The following is an 18,464-nucleotide window of genomic DNA, read 5'->3' on the forward strand; positions in this document are numbered from 1 at the left end:
TTGAAATGTGCGTATTTGAAATCATCATTTGACTTTAAAATTAACAAGTATTTATTATTAACTGATATTGCACCTTTTGTAGAAACTGAATTGATTTTCGTGTAGCCTATTTAGCTGGCAAATTGTATCATTTTACATGTTTATGAGATTATTATATCATATGTGCAATGTTATCAGACAAGTATCTGGTTCAAAAAAGTTTGGCAAAACAGAAAATGACAAAAATACCAAAAATGTATAGTAGGCAAAACAAGCCTTTGGCTATAGTAGCTATTCTCAACAATAGTATCTCTAAAATCCTATTGTACTATGTTTTAAAGTTTGGACATTACTCTCGCAAAATAAAGGGCAACTATTTTCCAGTTCAAGCGTTATAAATGAAAATATTAATTATTTTTTATAGCGCCACCTAGTGTCTGAAGAAAATGTGTCTTCGTACGTTTGATTTGCAGTTGGTCCTTGATTTACAGTCTCTGAAGCATAAAGAGTTTTAGGGCAGAAAAATAATGAAGAAAAAGATAAATAATTCGGTATTTGCTTTGGACCCCTAATTATGACCCTAAGCGTTTTACAGCTTCTTTTGAATCACATTTGATGTTATGAATCACATCCTTTTTGTGGGATCATGTAACAGAACTCTAAACATAAACAAAAGGAGACTCATTTCTTTGTTATAGTTCAATAATAACGATGCTGATGCTACTTCTAATGTATATAAAGGGCATCAAACAGGGTTGTTCTTTCTTGAGGGGTAAAGTCTGCCATTTTATGATGTTTGAATGGCTCTAGCTCAAGTCTGGGAACTCGCCAAATCCAGTAGACAAACCAGTTTCAAACATGAGCCTCTTGAAAGACCTCATTCATTCTGCTTTTAAAATATGTAACAGCAGCCTCCCAGATACATTGTATTCATGGCCGTGTGCCAAAAGGATTTTAAAAAAAATTGTAGTTATACAAGTGTTTTAACTGTCATTGCTGCAATATGTTAGATGAAGCTGAGCTACACTTTAGACAGTGGTGATTTGTGGTTTCTAAACTTTTGCAGTCTGCTGAAAAATTATATACAATTCATCTGTACAGTGAACATGCTCTTTAAATTTCACAGTATATTTAAGACCACATACTCAACTTACAACTGCAAATCCCCTAAATCTATATTTATTATCTTGAATCAAGCAAAGAAGTAAAAATAAAAACTTGAACTTTGCCATTTTAAACAAACTATACATTTTAAAATTTGACCCTAGGTCAACAGCATCTGCTTTCATGTGGCCACATACCATTGAATTGCTTTCGCTACCTAGCCTTTACTGTTCTTAACATCAAGATATGATTCCGCTTCAAAGCTATTTAACTCTTCTATGAAAATTGGCGAGAGTTTATCTGAAGTTGAATAATGAAACTGAGCCACAGTGTGGGAAGGACAATTTATTGACTGACATGTTTAAAAAAAAAAAAAATGCAGCATTTCAACTATACATGACCAGGTTCTGTTTATCAATATTACATAAACCAAAAATATGGATCTATAAAATTAGAACAATTACCAGCAGCTTTTTAAAGAGATTTAATTTAATTCCATATCTGGAATACCAGACATTATCCTTAGAGTCCTGTACCAATATCGACTGATGTTGTGAGCACTAAAATCTTCCACAAGATTGATGAATGGATTTTAAATAATGAAAATAAAATGATGATCAGAACGTAGCACCAAACATCCTCGCTGGCTTTGCCCTCAGACAGCTTTGCGATGATATTCCGGAGGTGCAACCTCATAATCACTTGCACAGAACAGACACGACGAATTCTTCACCAAATACCTAAAGCAAGCATAAAATGTTTCACGTTTGAGTCAGTTACTGCCTGCAAGTAAAAAATATTAAAATCAATTTCTACTTACTTTAAAAAATCTTGCAGGTAGGTGAGAAGCAGGGCTAGACTCTTCTCATCCAGAGGTGTGTAGGCCAGCATTGCTCCAATTCTCACTGTCAAAGGACACAAAAGAGGCCATATCAACAAATGCTACAATTAAATGTTTAAAAAAAAAAAAAAAAAAATACTGGGAAGAATAAATATGCCATTACCAATAATGTAATTAAAACATTTCTCTGTGATATGGCTCTTTGAGAACTCAATTACATGTTCTTTGCTGTATTTCCATGATTACATTAACCTTTGAGGATGAATTTATGAGCATGGCCATGGATTAATAGCTTTCAAAGCTCATATTCAACAGGTTAATTTGCTTTTAAATGGTACAATTAGGTTTCAAAACACAATTAGCATTTAAAGTTGGCATGAAATGGAAGTTGCAATAGTCTTTTTTTCCATATTGTGACATACAGTAAAAATAAGTGAAAACGGCTTCCCGACCAATAAAAAAGTAGAGTGGGACTTGATTTTGTCTACTTGGAATTGATTGGATGGGTGTGGTTTGCCATAGCTGTGATCTCATGTGAGTGACAGGTTTTCCCGCCCTCATGACATCATCAGAGAAGAGATGTTGTTGCAAGAGGAAGTTATTTTGATTAAAGATTACGAGGGCACATGAATTTAAAAACAAAATTAATAAATACTGCAATTTTCCATAAAAAAATAAGAATTGTCAATTTTGATTTCATGGTGACTTAAGTTCATACCAAAAAGCCTCAGCAGGTGCGGCGCCCCGTAAATCTGAGACATGGACGTATCTGGATGGTTTGCTAGGATCTCTGCATACTGCGGCCTCTCAAACTTGTAGAGGAGCTGAGTGCCCAACATGACATTGAAGTACTCACGGATTCCAGCAACCACCTCATTCACGGCAAATTCCCTGAGTAAACATCAAGTGTGTATGAGTATCTCTCTCTACATCCTGTTTTTATGAATTTCTACAACAGGGTGAATTTAATGAACTGGATGATTTGCACAACAAATTCATATTACAACAACGCTTTCAATAAAATGGATAAGTTGTCTTACTTGTTATCACAGTTTCCTCTTGATTTCTTGTAATTTGCATAGTCCTCCAGGACAGCATCCACATTCTTTTTTGCAGGCAAGTGAAAAAGCTAAACAAAAAATAAATAAAAACCACATAAATATTATCACAGTGCATATTATCTTTCATTTTATGACCTATTTTGAGCAGATATCAAGGCAAAATCCAGCAAATGTGCCGTTGGTAAAACTTCAAATACCTAACTATATTTTTCCTCTTCTTTGTTTAGTTGCTGCTCTAGACAGCATTCTGTAGTTTAAAGGTGCAGCAAGCAATTTCTGAGAAACGCTGTTGAAAGTGGATCGGACCGAACACCACAACACACTTGTAGCCAAGATAGAGAGTTGAAGAAAGACTGTGGAAAAATAAATAGCTGAGATACATTACAAACGAGAAAAGTACAGAGGAATATCACTGGAAAAAGAAGGGTCATGATCAGGCATGAGCTTTAGGAGTCACATTAATATTAGAAAAGCTTTGCAGCGCTATAGACCGAAGCAGGGAGGTCTGAAAATGGACATCGAGGTTGTGTTTCTGCTCCATATATATGTTTTGCTAATTTTCACAGAACCAAGATATGCTGCTGTTGTAATGTTAGCTATAGCAACAGGACAGTTTTGACTGTCATTGTTTGTTTTGAGCTGGTGTGTTGCTGCCAACTAACAAGTAACTCCTGCTTGTATTTACTCTTGAGTACTAGGGGTTGCACAGACTAGTCGATTTTAATGTTCTGTGATGACGCTTTAAGCTTGACGGCAACTAGTCACTCATCATGGCCAATAGAGGGCGCGCAACAAGATTTAATTGCCAAATTCTTTTAAGTCCACTTTTACAGTTTGTTTCCAAAAGTAAAAATGACAAATAAATGCTTAGTCTGAGAGCGCTCCACAAGAAATGTTTGATTATACCGTCTAGATGCTCAAAAATGATACGGTGAATGCACGTTTTAAACATCTTATTGTACACGCAAGTTTATCGCCGTTCTAAACTAATGCACTGCTGCATTGTAACACAGACACATACAGATAGAAGCTCGCACATCACGTGAAGATCACACGCGCACAGATACATTCAGTAGCGCAGAAATGTAGTCAATACTGTTCTGTGATTCATCAATAAAATAGTTTAGAAACTACAAAGTTCTAGCATATATTCCTCAGTAACTAAAACCTACAGCTTCACTATGTCGAGAGACTATCCCAGGTAGAATTAATTCACATTCAATCACTCTCACACTAATGCATTCATATAAATGTAATCTTTACTGTGCTACTATATCTGTATCTGATTTAGAACGAGCAGAAATCTGTGAGAAATATAACAACCCAAAAGAACTGATACAAATTAAGCTGTTATGTAGGAGCAAAAGCCTTGTGGGAAGCGCTGTGTTAAATGCCATTGCTGTGCACAAGGCAACCCGTGTTCGAGTCTCAGCTCGAGGTTCAGGCTTATTTGTTCATTAATGAGATCATCAGCAACTAGTCGATGTCGACTCGACTTAAATCATAAATGTCGACTTTAAAAAAAATCTGAATTCGTTCAACCCCATTTTTTTTCGCTTCAGCTATGATAAAGAAACCTCCACTCTTTCATTGCATGTCCGTTCGTGCAGGGATTTGTTTGGGCTAATTTCAACACTGTTTCTCATAAATTGCTTACTGCACCTATAATCATTATGCAATGTACCTGAATGATTGAAGAGCACTGCAGGAGGATTAGGGTGAGCATGGGATGACATTTGTAGTTACCTGCTTCTGTCTAGTGATCAGGTCCCAGTCATCTACCAGCCACGGTTTTAACTCTTCAGGAATTTTTACCTTTACTTCTACTCTGTTAATGAAAGTCTCCTCCTGCACACAAAACCAGTTTGGGTGTCAAAAACAGCCTTACTCTTTACTTATGTAAAAACACCAGTTCAAAGAGACTCTTTAACATTGGCCTATTTGTTTTAAACAGACTTTGAACTGACATACACTCTCCACAGTTGGGTCAACACGTGCCCTCTTCTTGCGTGGGGGGTGAGGCATGTCCCCAGTGCTAGTGCCCTCTCCAGACCCTGGCGCTGAGAAGTTAACAAGGTAGAGGTTTTTTTTTATCTTTATTTTTTTGTTTATCAGTAACAATAAATAATTAATGGCCATACATTTGATAATTTCCTGAATAGTATTGCATCTGCAACTATTACACTTCTTACAAATACTAATGGGAGAACAGCGTGACAGATTTGTAAGCCATCTGAGAAACTCTTTCAATGGCTTTTTAATTACATTAACACAATGAAACAGCTTCGACAGGTCAAAATACATCCGTATATGCATAGGGAAATGGAACTTACTCTTTTGCTTGTTCTTCTTTGTTTTTCTAGTGAAATAGAAAGCCCATGGTTAGATATGCACCAGTAAGCATAAGTTTGCAGTTCTGATAGATCATTTTAAAAATTCTAGATGAACTGTTGAAGTGCCCATAAATGCACTTTGCTTCTTGCCTCAAGCAAAGTAATACTCACACATCTACATTTTTTTGCTGCACAGCAGCGATTTTCTTGCTCGGTGCGACACCCCTCATCCTTCCCTCAACATAATGGTCTCTGGAAAACAGTATGTTCTGCAATAAATCTTTCGTGCAGATTGTATAAACAATGAAAAAAAGGATATGGACGTGTTATGTGCATTAAATTGGCTTTAAATTAATTTCTTTGAAAGATATGTCTATGTTAGCAGACACTTGTTTCCAAACTTAATTACTCACTGGTTTGCCTTCTGAAGCTCTTTCTGTTTTTGCAGGTTACTGTCCACATATTTGAGCACACGGCTTTCAGGAACCCATTCGTCCCAACTAGAAACACATTAAACACACATTTTTAGAATTAACTGACCAAACAGTTTAAAAAAAATAGCATGGTCATTGGTGGAAATTACAAAAACATAGGGATGTTAAAGGTGTCCTAACAAGCACTGAATTTTGTAATACTCAAACTTACTTCTTATTCCATCCACTGTAATGAATAAAGTATTTCACTTGTTTGTCCTTGATATTGATTTTTACACACTGTGAAGAGAGAGATAAAATATGTTTATACTTCCAAATGATCTTTCAGAGGAAAACATTTCAAGAGGTATTTGATAACTAACACATTTGAAATAATTTGTAACATTAAAATTACATTCAAACAACACAACCAGGGAAAAGGGATTCCTCATGAGAAAACACACCAGGATAACAAAACATCTTAAAAATAATATTTTGTCATTACTTACTGACCCTCAAGTTGTTCCAAACTTGCATGAGTTTCTTTCTTCTGTTGAACACAAAAGGTGATATTTTAAAGAATGCTGGTAATCAAAAAGTTGACGGCACACATTGACTTCCATAGTAGGAAATAAATGATATGGAAGTCAATGGGTGCCGTCATCTGTCTGTTTACCAACATCCTTCAAAATACCTTCTTTTGTGTTCAACAGAACAAAGAAACTCTTACAGGTTTGGAACAACTTCAGGGTGAGTAAATGATGGCAACATATTCACTTCTAGGTGAACTATCGCTTTAAGCCCTGACATTTTAAAATAATTGTTAAATGGCTACTGTGTCCATTTTTAAGTGCTTTCACTGAATGTATACAACTATCAAAAGCATAACCCTGATCTACAAAACCACTACATCAAACACTTGGACAACATTTACACTAAAAAAAAGGAAAATAATATCAATAAGGCTTTTGAAGGATGCATAATGGCATGAATGATTCAAACATACCTTAGCTTCGTATAGCAATGGCCCATGAAAGCACAGCACTCGTTCACCTGAAATACATCAGAAACATTAACGTGTAATGGCGTCCACTGGTAGGCTAACAAATAAAAGAGAAGCATTTAATTAAAACGTGTATGAGCACAGGAGCAATTCTTTACTACGGTATGTATATTTTGATAAATGCATTAAGAACAAGTCACAACACACATGATACATTTAAAAAGTATATATGCGTTTATTGCAATATTTTCAATTTTAGTTTAATAATTGACGTGACGGCCAAGTATGGTAACCCGATCAGTGATGGTAACCCATACTCGGAGCAGTGAGCATTACAGCCTGATTCAGCTCATCAAAACAAATGTGCCGGTACTTAAAACCTAATTAATTTAATTCAATTAATAAAATTAAGTCGAAACGATTCAACAACACTACAAACATTATGTTAAGAATAACGATAAATAATAATTCCCGCCAGGAGGACTTCAATACTATAACTGGAGCTTCCTGTAAACAAGGCCTGCTGAAAGCTAATGGGCTACATAGACAACAGCTAATGTTTTGTTACTGAAACGCGGGGCGCGTGCATGTATAGAGGGTGTTACACAAAACGGAAAGCATTAACGTGCAATTATGTATGCACTTGATGGCTTATAAACAATTCTGCACATTTTAAAATAGGCCATTAGAAGAGCTCAGCTAAAAAAAAAATGCTTTTCCATACACATCTCGCTGTGCACACGCGCCATTGTGCAGTGGCAGCGGCCGCTTCCTTTGCACGGCTGAATGAGAGGATACACCGAACAACTGGTGACTCCATTAGAGGATACAACGCTATCCTATAGGGTATCTTACCTTCTTGAAATTTAGGTTTAGGGTCCTGTTTAGGCGCCATTCACAGATTAAACAATAAAAATAGCTGGAAAATCAAATCCAGGCATTGCCAGCTCCGATTTAATTCACACAGGGTGAAGTCGTCGCGCTGCGTTTCTATGACGCACTTTTTTGGCGCCCCTGTCAGGTGACTAGAGCATCACAATTTCTTCTTTTTCTTTTTTATTGGCAGCTCGCATTCTTGCATCTCATTTTGTTCGCTGTATTAAAACAGTATTATTATTATTATTTTTTATATTAAGATGTCTTTTCTATAACTTATATTGAAATTTTGCAATGCAAAAAAGAAATGCTTACAGTTGTAATAAAGTACTAGATTATTGATATTTTTATTAGAATTGTGTTTATATGACGCTGTAAAAGACGGGCATGAGTGTCTCAAAGGCATCTCTCAATTACACTATGTATGAGATTAATAATTTTGTTACTAAACAGTTACTAAACATTTCTGATTGTTTGTTATTGTTTGTCCATGTAATGCAGGGATTCCCAAACTTTTTGTCAGACAAACCCATTTGACCTAAATTTTATACTTGGAAACCCCTGATATTTTAAGTACATTTTTAAGTAATTTAACCCATTTCATGAAAAAATTATGAAAACCTCAGTAAGGATTTTTTTCTTCTTATGTTTTTATTGCTCTTAGGGCATGAAAAACAAGAATTGAACTTTTATTGTTTTATTTTTTTTACAAAAATTTTCCAGATAGATTTTCAGATGTCAATTTGAGTGGACAGTGCATTTTTGGTTTTAACTGAGGAGATACTGTATTAAACATAATACAGTAATAACACAGCAATATTGTGTGTATTTAACAATCCAATTAATAAAATGAATCCCATTACTTTTTTGATGTAACCGCAAATTACATTGTAATAACACAAATACATTTATTTACAGCCAAAAAAGTTACTGCAGATGAAATATATTATCAAGAACAACAGTCACAGTACTAGTTTGAATTGTAGCTGAAATATAGCAGGTTATGTATGATGTCCAATTTAATGATTAATCAGAATTCTGTCCCAATCTAAAATCAGTAAATGGAGAAATGAACAATGATATGACTCAGATATTACTTGATTTATGCTACAACCTTTTTTAACCTGCAAGAGACTCTTATGATAAAAGGAATAAATGGACATTCCGGAGGCATTTCTGACTGGCTCTCGACCATCTTGGTTTGTAGAATGGCAATGTATAGGATGATGCATTGTCCACTGTATAGGTTGATGTGCAACTATGCCATCAAAACCCATGAATATAAGAAAATGCTATTAGAATAGCTGACCACTGTAGAGACCTCTATGTGTGCATTAAGGGTTAATAGTTAATAACATGTATATTCACAGTTCTCTGATGTCGGATAATGGTCCCATTGACATGCAGGTGAACAAATAAAATATGAATATGTTTAGTGTTTAATTGTTTATGTTGATTGTTTTTATTTTCAAATAATTTATGCATTTTATTCTGACATTGTATATGATTTAATTAATCATTTTCTTTTCAACAACTCAATCCACCTGCAGATTTTTTTAGAAATAATTTAAGGAAATCCTGGCGTAATGTAATGTGTGATTTTACCAACAGTGTGGTCTTAAAGGATTAGTTCACCCAAACATTATACCATAATTAACCCCCCATTAAGCCATCCTAGGTATATGACTTTCTTATTTCAGCCAAACACAATCGGAGTTATATAAATATCTTGGCTCTTCCAGCTTTATAATGATAGTGAATGGTACCATATATTTATACAAGTATATGGTACACAATAATCTTGTTCAAATCTAAGACATAAATGAGTTGGGTCAAAAGTAATTTAAAAGTAATCAGAAAGTATTCAGAATACATCACCTGAAATGAGTAGCCTATAATCTAGATTACTTACTACAATTTTCGTCATGTAATTTATAATCAGTACGGAAATTGAAATTGTGGTCAGAAGTGTACTGTTTACATCAATAATGATATATTCATATTATATCATCCTTACTCACAACAGGGTCAGGGTTGCTGATGTTTTGCTTATATTTTACAATTTATATTATATAATATTTGTAAAGACAGACTGTTGTTGTTTTAATCGTCATATTTAATCATGCATGCATTTTTGAACTTCTCAGTTTAACAAAGTGTGACATTGTTTAAATTACAGATATCAATCATCAGTTTGAACATTTCTTAAACCATTATTCACTTTTCAGCTTAATCAATATTGTTTTTATTGCAATACATTCAGTGTGGTCTCTAAATAGCACCCAACAATAAATATTATGTTCAACTACACTTAATAATAATATATTATTGGTAATAATAATAATAGGTTAATATTGAATCGTTTTATGATAATGATTTTACTATAATTGTGTCAATTAAACATTAAAAATTAAACATTGCTTCAGCATAAATTAGTCGATATGCAGTTTTAATTTCCATGCATTTGTGCCGCATCTCGGTTTTACACAGGCCTCCTAGATTTCTGAAGAGATCTTTTTAAAAACCAAGGGGCAATATTTGACAGACAATTTTTCAGTTTCTTTCTCAATGCCCTTGTCGTAAGACAATATATAAAAGGATTTAAGGAACTATTAGTATGAGCTAAACAAACAGTAACGGGGAATACATAAGTATGGACAATATAATAAGCCTCATCCCAGTGAATCACGTTCAGCTTGACCAGCACACCCCAAAATGTAATTGCGTGGTTCGGCATCCAGCAAAGAAAGAATGAAAGAACCACAACTGTGATAGATTTGGTAACATGAATCTTGCGATTTGAATGAGTGTTATTCAGATTTCGTTTTCTCACAAATCTCAGAAGCAACAAATAGGACACGGAAATGATCAACATGGGAAGAATAAAAGCAATCATAATTTTTTGTAAATGATAAAATGCTAGCCAGTAGTGTCCGGCGGGAAACTTTAGTAAACAGAGCTTCTCTCCAGCCACGTTTGTCACAGTGGAGAAAATGGATGTTGGCGCGGTGGCGAGTGTAGCAACGACCCACAAAAACGCGCAAACCCATTTGACAGAACATGATGCTGGTGGACGGACACTGTTCTTGGTGGCTGAAGAAACGGAGTAGTATCGAGTGATGCTCATAGCAGTGAGGAAGAAGACGCTGGCGTACATGTTCATCACAGTGACGGATAGTATTATCTTGCACATGGCGTCTCCAAACGGCCAGCTAAAATCCAGAGCGGTATCCACCGCCCAAAACGGTAATGTCAGAACGAACTGGATGTCTGTGACAGCTAAGTTAATGATGAACACATTAATGGTGGTCCTCTGTTTGCAGTGTTTCATCCTCATGATGAGAAGGACGAGCGAATTCCCAACTAAGCCTATTGCGCACACGAGAATGTACACCACGGAGATCATGATCCTCAAGACCGGGCTCCTGTCCGCAGTCACGTCAATGTCCTCCAGGTTTCCAAATACGACATGACCCTGAAGGGTTCGGTTAATCACCCTGCTGCTGCTGTTGAAAGGGTCACCCATAGCCAAGCATCCAATGGATGCTGCGCTCAGCCAGTGTTCAGTACTACTTCAGTTGTGTTGAAGAGGTTCTCTCAGCGGTTTGCTCACCAACCGTGAGTTTCTACTATATATACAGATGTAGCCTACACGTGCATTAGTATTACCCGCCCATGCGGGGCAAAGATTGGCTAGAGACATGTAGCCTATGACAGAGGCTCAGTCACACAGGGTGGGAATGATTGGGGTCTGACCCCCTGGTAACGCGGGAATCGCGAATGCCAAAAGTTATTCATTTTTATAGAAACCGACGTTTGGTTGCAACTTGCAAGCCATTAAACGTAGGCTACATATGAAACCTGGGATGATTAGTCCGAAAGCATGTATTATGTAAACAATAGGTCTACATAATATTCACATGCAGTTCATAGGGGACATAGTAATGTTTTAGCCCCGTATCTACAGCATAATATATATATATATATATATATATATATATATATATATATATATATTAAAATATAGATTAGATTAGATTCCTTTTATTGTCATTGTAAGAGAGTACAACGAAATGCAATTTGCACCAAGTGAGGACGTATCTCAAACAATAAATAAGTTTTTTTTTTAAATAGAAAAATAAAACTATATCAATAACACTTGTACATTTCATTTCCATGCACACATCCAACACTCACACTATCAGCAGGTACACGGCCAGCATATTCTGTAAACATAAAAAAATTACAATTTATTGCACAATCCCAGTTAGCTGGTTGATTTCATGGTAGACTGTTATTACAGTCTGTTTGGGTAGTGGCACAATTATGGAGGTTTTTAGGCAGAGCACTGAGACAGAGATATGTTGAAGTAGTTTGTGAAGACCCCAGCCAGCTCCCTGGCACAGTCTTGAAGGACCCGCTGGTTTACGTATGTTGATATTACGGAGTGCATGTAGTACCTCAGGAGTCTGCAGAACATGTGCCTGGTTGTTGGTAGCCGGAGCTGGTGTCCTAGCAGTCTCTGCCTCCACCACCTCATGGCGGCTGAAGAAGTGATTGAGCTCTCCAGGTAAGATAGTGCTGTTGTTGGTCGATGAGTTGTACTGTTGTGAGTCACCGGACCTGAAAGCCATGTTGTGGGCCCTAAGCAGGAGTCAAACATCTTTATCCATCCATGGCTTGTTGTTTGGAAAGATACGGATTATTTTTGTGGTGTTAATAGTATCTATACAATTTTTTATATAAAACAGCACAGAGGAGATGTAGGTGTCCATGTTATCATCCTCAAATATGGACCAGTCAGTGCATTCAAAGCAGTCCTGAAGTTGTTCAGATGCACCCTCAGTCCACACTCGGATCACTTTAACAGCTGGCTTCACAGTACTGATGTGCGGTCAAGCACGGATCACCCTATGGGCATTATGGGCCATTATGGGGAAGGAAAAAAAACGTATTTATTTACATTTCCGATAACGGAGCGTATTTCTGCACTAAGTGCCTGTCTTTTTAGCAAAAGGACGCCCATCCCTAAATCGCTACAGTGGTATAGGTCGTAGGGCTTAAGGTGCATAAAAGTAGCTTTTGAAAGCTTTTGGTAGCTTTTCGACCCAGGTTCGAATCCGCCTTTCGCCTATCTCTCTCTTCTCCCTTTTCCCAACACATATGAGATGTAAAACGTAAAGCCTAACAGTTAAGGTCTCTACCGTTATATTTTGCCAACAAACTAAAATCGAAACCGTGATATGGCTTTGTGCCTTTATAAAACAGCACAAAACTTTAATTGGTTATAAACACGATATGTTTGTTTATATGTTGATATGTTTATATCTCTGGAATTGTCGTTTGTGCTGCGTGATTTAAAGAAAAGTGCGCACTTTGCTCACGCGATCAGCATGGTGATCTGGTGTTTTCTCCAAAATAAAAGCTCAAGGGTTTATTTCTTGCAAGTGAAGAAATTAGGACAAAAGTATTGTAATTTTCCTATTACTATAGTCTAATGTATACTTTTGAAATATTAATTTTCATTTATACAGTATATAGGCTATACGGATTTTACGTCATATGAATAATTATATAAATCATTATTACATTATTATAATAATTGTTTGGCATCCTAAAACACCAGTGATAATGTAATAGACTGAGACTATATCATAACTAAAAAGATGTTTGAGCCCTCTTTAATGTCCAGGTACAAATCAATGCCTTTTCTTTGTTTAATGTCCACAGTTAAGTTCATGGGTTGAAGCTGGCTGAAGCTCTTAATTTTGAGCTCTCAAAGTGCATCAGATTGATGAGACAATGACAGCCGAGTGCTCTCTAGGTAGATAGAAGGGCCGACATTTTACAGTCGAATACTCCAGGTCCAGGCAGCAGTGAGTGTCAGTAATTTTAGTGTCTGTGCTCCAGCTTTTATTTTATGCACACAGTCCTCCTCCCCTGCTATAACATTTACATATAACAGATATACAATTTTGACTTTTTTTCCTCGCAATTGCGAGTTCATATCTCCCAATTCTTGTGTTAAATGGTCGTAAGAAAAACTTGTATCTACTCCTCGAAGTCAAAAATGACTGCATTGGAAACTAATGGGATTGGGAAATGAATTTCATCTAGTGGAAGCCTATGGAACTGCGCCCAAAATCTCACTTAAAGCTAATCATTTAGGATATTATTTGCGCTGACCCCGCTCTGTGATTTTTCGTGGCTGAGTTGCTGTTCCCAAATGCTTGCACTCTGTTATAATACCACTAACAGTTGACCTTGGAATATTTAGTAGTGAGGAAATTTCACCAAATGGACTTATTGCATTGGTGGCAACCTATCACAGTACCACGCTTATATTCACTGAGCTCCTGAGAGCGACCCATTCTTTCACAAATGTTTTTTGAAGCAGTCTGGATGCCTAGGTGCTTGATTTTATACAACTGTGGCCATGGAAGTGATTGAAACACCTGAATTCATTTGGCAATATAGTATATTTCATATAAAATTTGAAAATAGCATTTTGTGGATTTTTCATAATAAACTTAAACTTCTGTCACTTTTTTAATTTCACTTAAGTTAAATGTTCATGGAAAAAAGAAAAAGGTTTGAAGAGAAATCATAGATTTAAAATTACAATTTTAAAGACCATGCAAATCCTAACTAGATAAACCTTCTAGCTTGTTTTTGCTCAGACACGGTACAGTGGCTGATTTTAGGTCATGTCCACTCTGTTAGTGTCCACACTATTAAATCAGTGGACACTGAGAGTGAACATATAGTGATTGTGAAAGTAATTTATGTTTCAAGTTAAAGAATAGTGTATTTTAAGTTCTTTGACAATGTTTAACATATTGTTTCCCATCTAAATCCAACACCTCAAACACGTCAATTCCGACACCTTTTAAAGAGCAGATTTCTTTTTCTTAGAACACATTATTAGAACACCCTTTGACTTTATGAATGTACACATAAATGACAGCTTAATGATTTTTATATTTTTGTGCATTTATTTAAAGACTGCATGTAGGCCGATATTTTTCTCTGCACATGTAGTCAGAGTTGCAGAAAATAATAATAGTGCTGCAAATAAGAAGATTATGGTTTATTTATCTTAATCCGGTTTGTTAAAAGTATGCTTGAATGATGTTAGTTCATCTGCGCTACCATGTATTTGTTATATCAATGAAAATATTTGGGGAAAAAAGTTAAAATCAAGTAATGATGCAATCCTTTACATCTTAACTTCGAGTGCATAATAATTAAATGGTTGTTAAATTATTGTCAGGTCACATGAGACATTGTATTTAACGTGACAGAAAAAGACAGTAACACCAATGACACACATCAGGCCAAAGATCATTATTCTTCAACCATAATTAAGTAGATGTGATTAAATCGCTTCATTTGGCATACAATCTAAATGAATAGCTTTGAATAATGTTTATCTATAAATGGGAGTCACCGGTGTCACTGGGGTCATCCATAAGAAAAGTAAAACCAGTGTCAATTTTCATGAAAAATTAATTTTACAAAATGGATGCTTCAAACCACATCTTGTCAATCGTGGTATAACTAAATTAAGTAGTTTAATCCATAACTATTCTAGGTTATTTTTTTAAATATCATTTATATTTGATAGATACAGGCTATTGCATTTTAAATGGGGGATAAACTTGTCATTGACATTAAATTAAAGCATTTTCCCTCTGTACACATGTCGGAAATGCTATATATAGCCATATATGCATATATATAGGCCAACAGAGAAGGAAATGTATAGTTTAAATAAAGTCGTTATTTTTTTAGTTTTTGCGCACAAAAAGTATTCTCGTCGCTTGATAAACTTAAGATTGAGCCACTGTAGTCACTTGGACTATTTTAATGATGTCTTTCATAACTTTTCGAGGCCGGCAAGTTTCAATCCTTTTGAAGCCTATGGAGGAGGGATCCAGCTCTCAGATTTCATCAAAAATGTCTTAAATCGTGTTCCGAAGGTCTTACGGGGTTGGAACAACATGAGGGTGAGTAAATACTGAAATAATTTTCATTTTTGGGTGAACTATTCCTTTAAGGTCTTCAGAAGTCATAACTTCAGGGTCAATGGGGCTCCTGAGAATATTTAATTTCCCTTAAAACCAAAGATTAAGCTAAAAGACACTAGTTTCCAGGGTTCCCAACCAAAATCAAATAGGCCTGTATAGAATTTGTATTGAACTTTTTTCAAAGGAAATAAATTCTACATTTATAATAAAAATGTAAAAGCTTTTCATCATATTTTCAGTGTTCTGACACAATGTCATTCATACTTATGCTTTTAAAAAAATTGCATTTCTTATGTCTACAAAGGTTCAAAGTAAAAATATGATAAATATGGCTGATGCAATGTTTTTAAGAAATAGCTGCTGCAATACAGACCTAAAACCATGATGCTTCAAACTATGGAATAGAAGTTTTTTTTTTAACATTTATATGATTTTGAACATTTATACATTGTGTGTTGCAAAAGCAGAAGTCTATCTCTCTAAATTAAAAACTCTTTAGATGTGTTTGTGACGAACACATCATCTTCACTTGGAAGACTTTTTTAAATGTACGACCGATCCTTTTTTCTTCAGACAAAACTACATTTCATTAATTAGCCTACCTGAGGCGTTTAACAACCACAGGAAATGCATGTTGATTTGTAAGTTTCAGGCATAGTGCAAACATGCAATGTTGGAGAGAGCTAATATTGGTGTAATCTTTGTGAGGTCTCCACAAACACAAAACTTTGTGTTGGGTAATCCAGGCATTTTACAGGATACCAAGCAGGATACCAAGCATGTAACAAATCTCAAAAATGAAATGGATGTCATAAGAGGGTTGGTCAATTGGTCGGGACTCGGAAGGAAAATGGACACATGTGACGCCCATGTTTTTTAACACCATTTCATTTTTGAGATTTGTTACACGCTTGGTATCCCGCTCACAATCGTTATTCATATCACACGCAGCCTCGATGACCCTGTGCATCAAGTCAACCATCTGGCCACTAAAATAATCTTTAAACATACAATCTATCGTAGCTCTTTATCGGCACTCATTAACCGTGCCGACCTCACACGCCGGGATGATACTTGTGCCCCACATCGCCAGAACTCGACGGGCAGTCGTTCTCCGTCAGCTTTTCAGAAGTTTCAGAAGTTTCTAGATCCATGTAACAACCAAATCTTCCTACAACTTCTGATCAATGAGATGTTGTAGTAGCCTACCCCTGCAGTCCGCGTTCTTTACGATTTCCAATCCAACGTCGTTGAAGCAACCGTCTGTAGCGTCGAAATGGGTTTAGCAGGGTTACCGCCAAACACACAGCAGTTAGGAAAAACGACTTGCGTGCGATAACTGAGGCAGGGCTGTGTAGAGTTTATCAGGACTGCGATTGGGGTCGGCGCTCGCCCCCTGGTGTGTACAGGGGTTTGTCATCAGGACGTCGTAAATAATTATGTCCTGCATAAAAAACAAGTCGCCCTAGAGAATTCAGTCGAACATTATTTTACGATAGGCTACTGTTCAGTTTATTTAAAATATAATTTTCATTTAACACCATAGCTTTCTCATTTAAATACAATGCATTGCGTTAAACTGACTTAACTCAATATTGTTATGTTGAAAGTACATGTTTCAGTTAAGTAGACCGAAAATACCATTTGATGCTTGTTCAATTTACTTAAGTAAATGGAGTTAATCCAACACAATACTTTTCAACCATTTGACTTAATCCATTGGAGTTGAGATTACATAATTAGTTTAGTTGTGGTAAAATAATAGAAAACTAGGAATAGGATTTCTCCTTCCCATCATGCTGGATAGGGGGTGTAAATTTGAAATAAAACGTTATTTATGTGTTTTTCAGCTAGATACATTTTTTTAACTTGTTAATGTTCTTTTATGTTTATATTTAAAAGAGTTTCTGATATGTTAGTGTTTTACCATTGTGGTAAAGTGTAGACCATGTGCTTGGGATGAAGACGTGTTAACAGTAATTAAAGTGGTTTTAATAATTATAAAAACAACTACTTTGGGCATGCATTGGATGTGACAAAACCATCTTCTAGCAAATGCCTAACAATAAGAGTCTTTACTGAGTAAAGAATTAGTAAAAGGTTATCTTATTAGATATATTTGTAAAGGTTGTTGAACACAATCACTAAATACACGAAACAATTAAACAATTGGATTAATTGTTTTAATTTTTGTTTGATATTAATTTAGGATAATTGAACTTAATAGTTTTGGACTAAATTAAGAATGTTAACCTGATTCAACTAAATGGCATTGAATGAATCTTATGTAATAAACGTAAGTTTACTTAAATTAACAATGTTTATTAAATGCGACATTACCCAGTTACGTAGAACCTGTTGACATAAAAAGTTAAGTAAATCCACCATATATTTTCCAACAAAATTTTGATTAACGTTACAAGGTCAAAACATATGTCCTGGGCAGTGTTTTGCCTGAACACGTTCATTGAACGATAGTTCATGAACTCGTTCATATTTTGGGCGAACGTGAACTGAACGTAGGCCTACTGTATTACTGCCTGATGAACGTTATTGTGAACGCGTTCATTCTGGTGTCTGTGAACCATAGACTGTAAAAAATAGCTGTGAACGCACGCTCTCTCAGTTTAACTTCGTTCAATAGGGTGCCAGATTTCTATAGAGTCTTCCAGGCGAAAACCCGGATAAAACACACGTAAACAGGCCTTAATATGTAGCGAAAAAAACACCCAATCTGGCAACACAAGCCACCAGTGTCGCACCGTCGCATGCGTCATCAACACAAAAAGCAGCATGTAGTCGACAAAGCAGCGAGGAGGCGTCG

The 18,464-nt window shown here is 35.8% G+C and overlaps 2 protein-coding genes across 2 annotated transcripts; both read right to left on the reverse strand.

The window, feature by feature from the left end:
* Positions 1-1,413: 1,413 nt before the first annotated feature.
* On the reverse strand, positions 1,414-7,766 carry morf4l1 (mortality factor 4 like 1). Its single transcript, XM_077248912.1, has 12 exons — positions 7,590-7,766; positions 6,738-6,784; positions 5,964-6,031; positions 5,732-5,818; positions 5,490-5,570; positions 5,319-5,344; positions 4,957-5,045; positions 4,732-4,833; positions 2,965-3,053; positions 2,643-2,815; positions 1,904-1,988; positions 1,414-1,823 (listed from the first exon to the last, which is right to left on the reverse strand). Exons 1-12 carry the CDS (start codon positions 7,627-7,629, stop codon positions 1,739-1,741), a joined length of 972 nt encoding a protein of 323 aa, XP_077105027.1. The 5' UTR covers positions 7,630-7,766; the 3' UTR covers positions 1,414-1,738.
* Positions 7,767-10,092: 2,326 nt separating this feature from the next.
* rxfp3.3a3 (relaxin family peptide receptor 3.3a3) lies at positions 10,093-16,794 on the reverse strand. Its single transcript, XM_077194037.1, has 3 exons — positions 16,715-16,794; positions 12,387-12,494; positions 10,093-11,074 (listed from the first exon to the last, which is right to left on the reverse strand). Exons 1-3 carry the CDS (start codon positions 16,792-16,794, stop codon positions 10,093-10,095), a joined length of 1,170 nt encoding a protein of 389 aa, XP_077050152.1.
* Between the last annotated feature and the right edge of the window lie 1,670 nt (positions 16,795-18,464).

Source organism: Siphateles boraxobius, unplaced genomic scaffold (genome assembly GCF_051911475.1).
Source record: "Siphateles boraxobius isolate OS27281-9 unplaced genomic scaffold, OSU_SipBor_1 31, whole genome shotgun sequence".
Taxonomy (NCBI): Eukaryota; Metazoa; Chordata; class Actinopteri; order Cypriniformes; family Leuciscidae; genus Siphateles; species Siphateles boraxobius.

Coding starts and splice junctions, on each gene's coding strand:
- rxfp3.3a3 (XM_077194037.1), bottom strand. CDS start 16,794: ATGGATCTAGAAACTTCTGAAACTTCTGAAAAGCTGACGGAGAACGAC. Junction 12,495..16,714: donor TCTGGCGATGTGGGGCACAA/GTATCATCCCGG, acceptor ACCGCACATCAG/TACTGTGAAGCCAGCTGTTA. Junction 11,075..12,386: donor TCCATATTTGAGGATGATAA/CATGGACACCTA, acceptor GGGTCATGTCGT/ATTTGGAAACCTGGAGGACA.
- morf4l1 (XM_077248912.1), bottom strand. CDS start 7,629: ATGGCGCCTAAACAGGACCCTAAACCTAAATTTCAAGAAG. Junction 6,032..6,737: donor CATTGCTATACGAAGCTAAG/GTATGTTTGAAT, acceptor CTCTCTTCACAG/TGTGTAAAAATCAATATCAA. Junction 5,571..5,731: donor GAGCTTCAGAAGGCAAACCA/GTGAGTAATTAA, acceptor ACTGTTTTCCAG/AGACCATTATGTTGAGGGAA.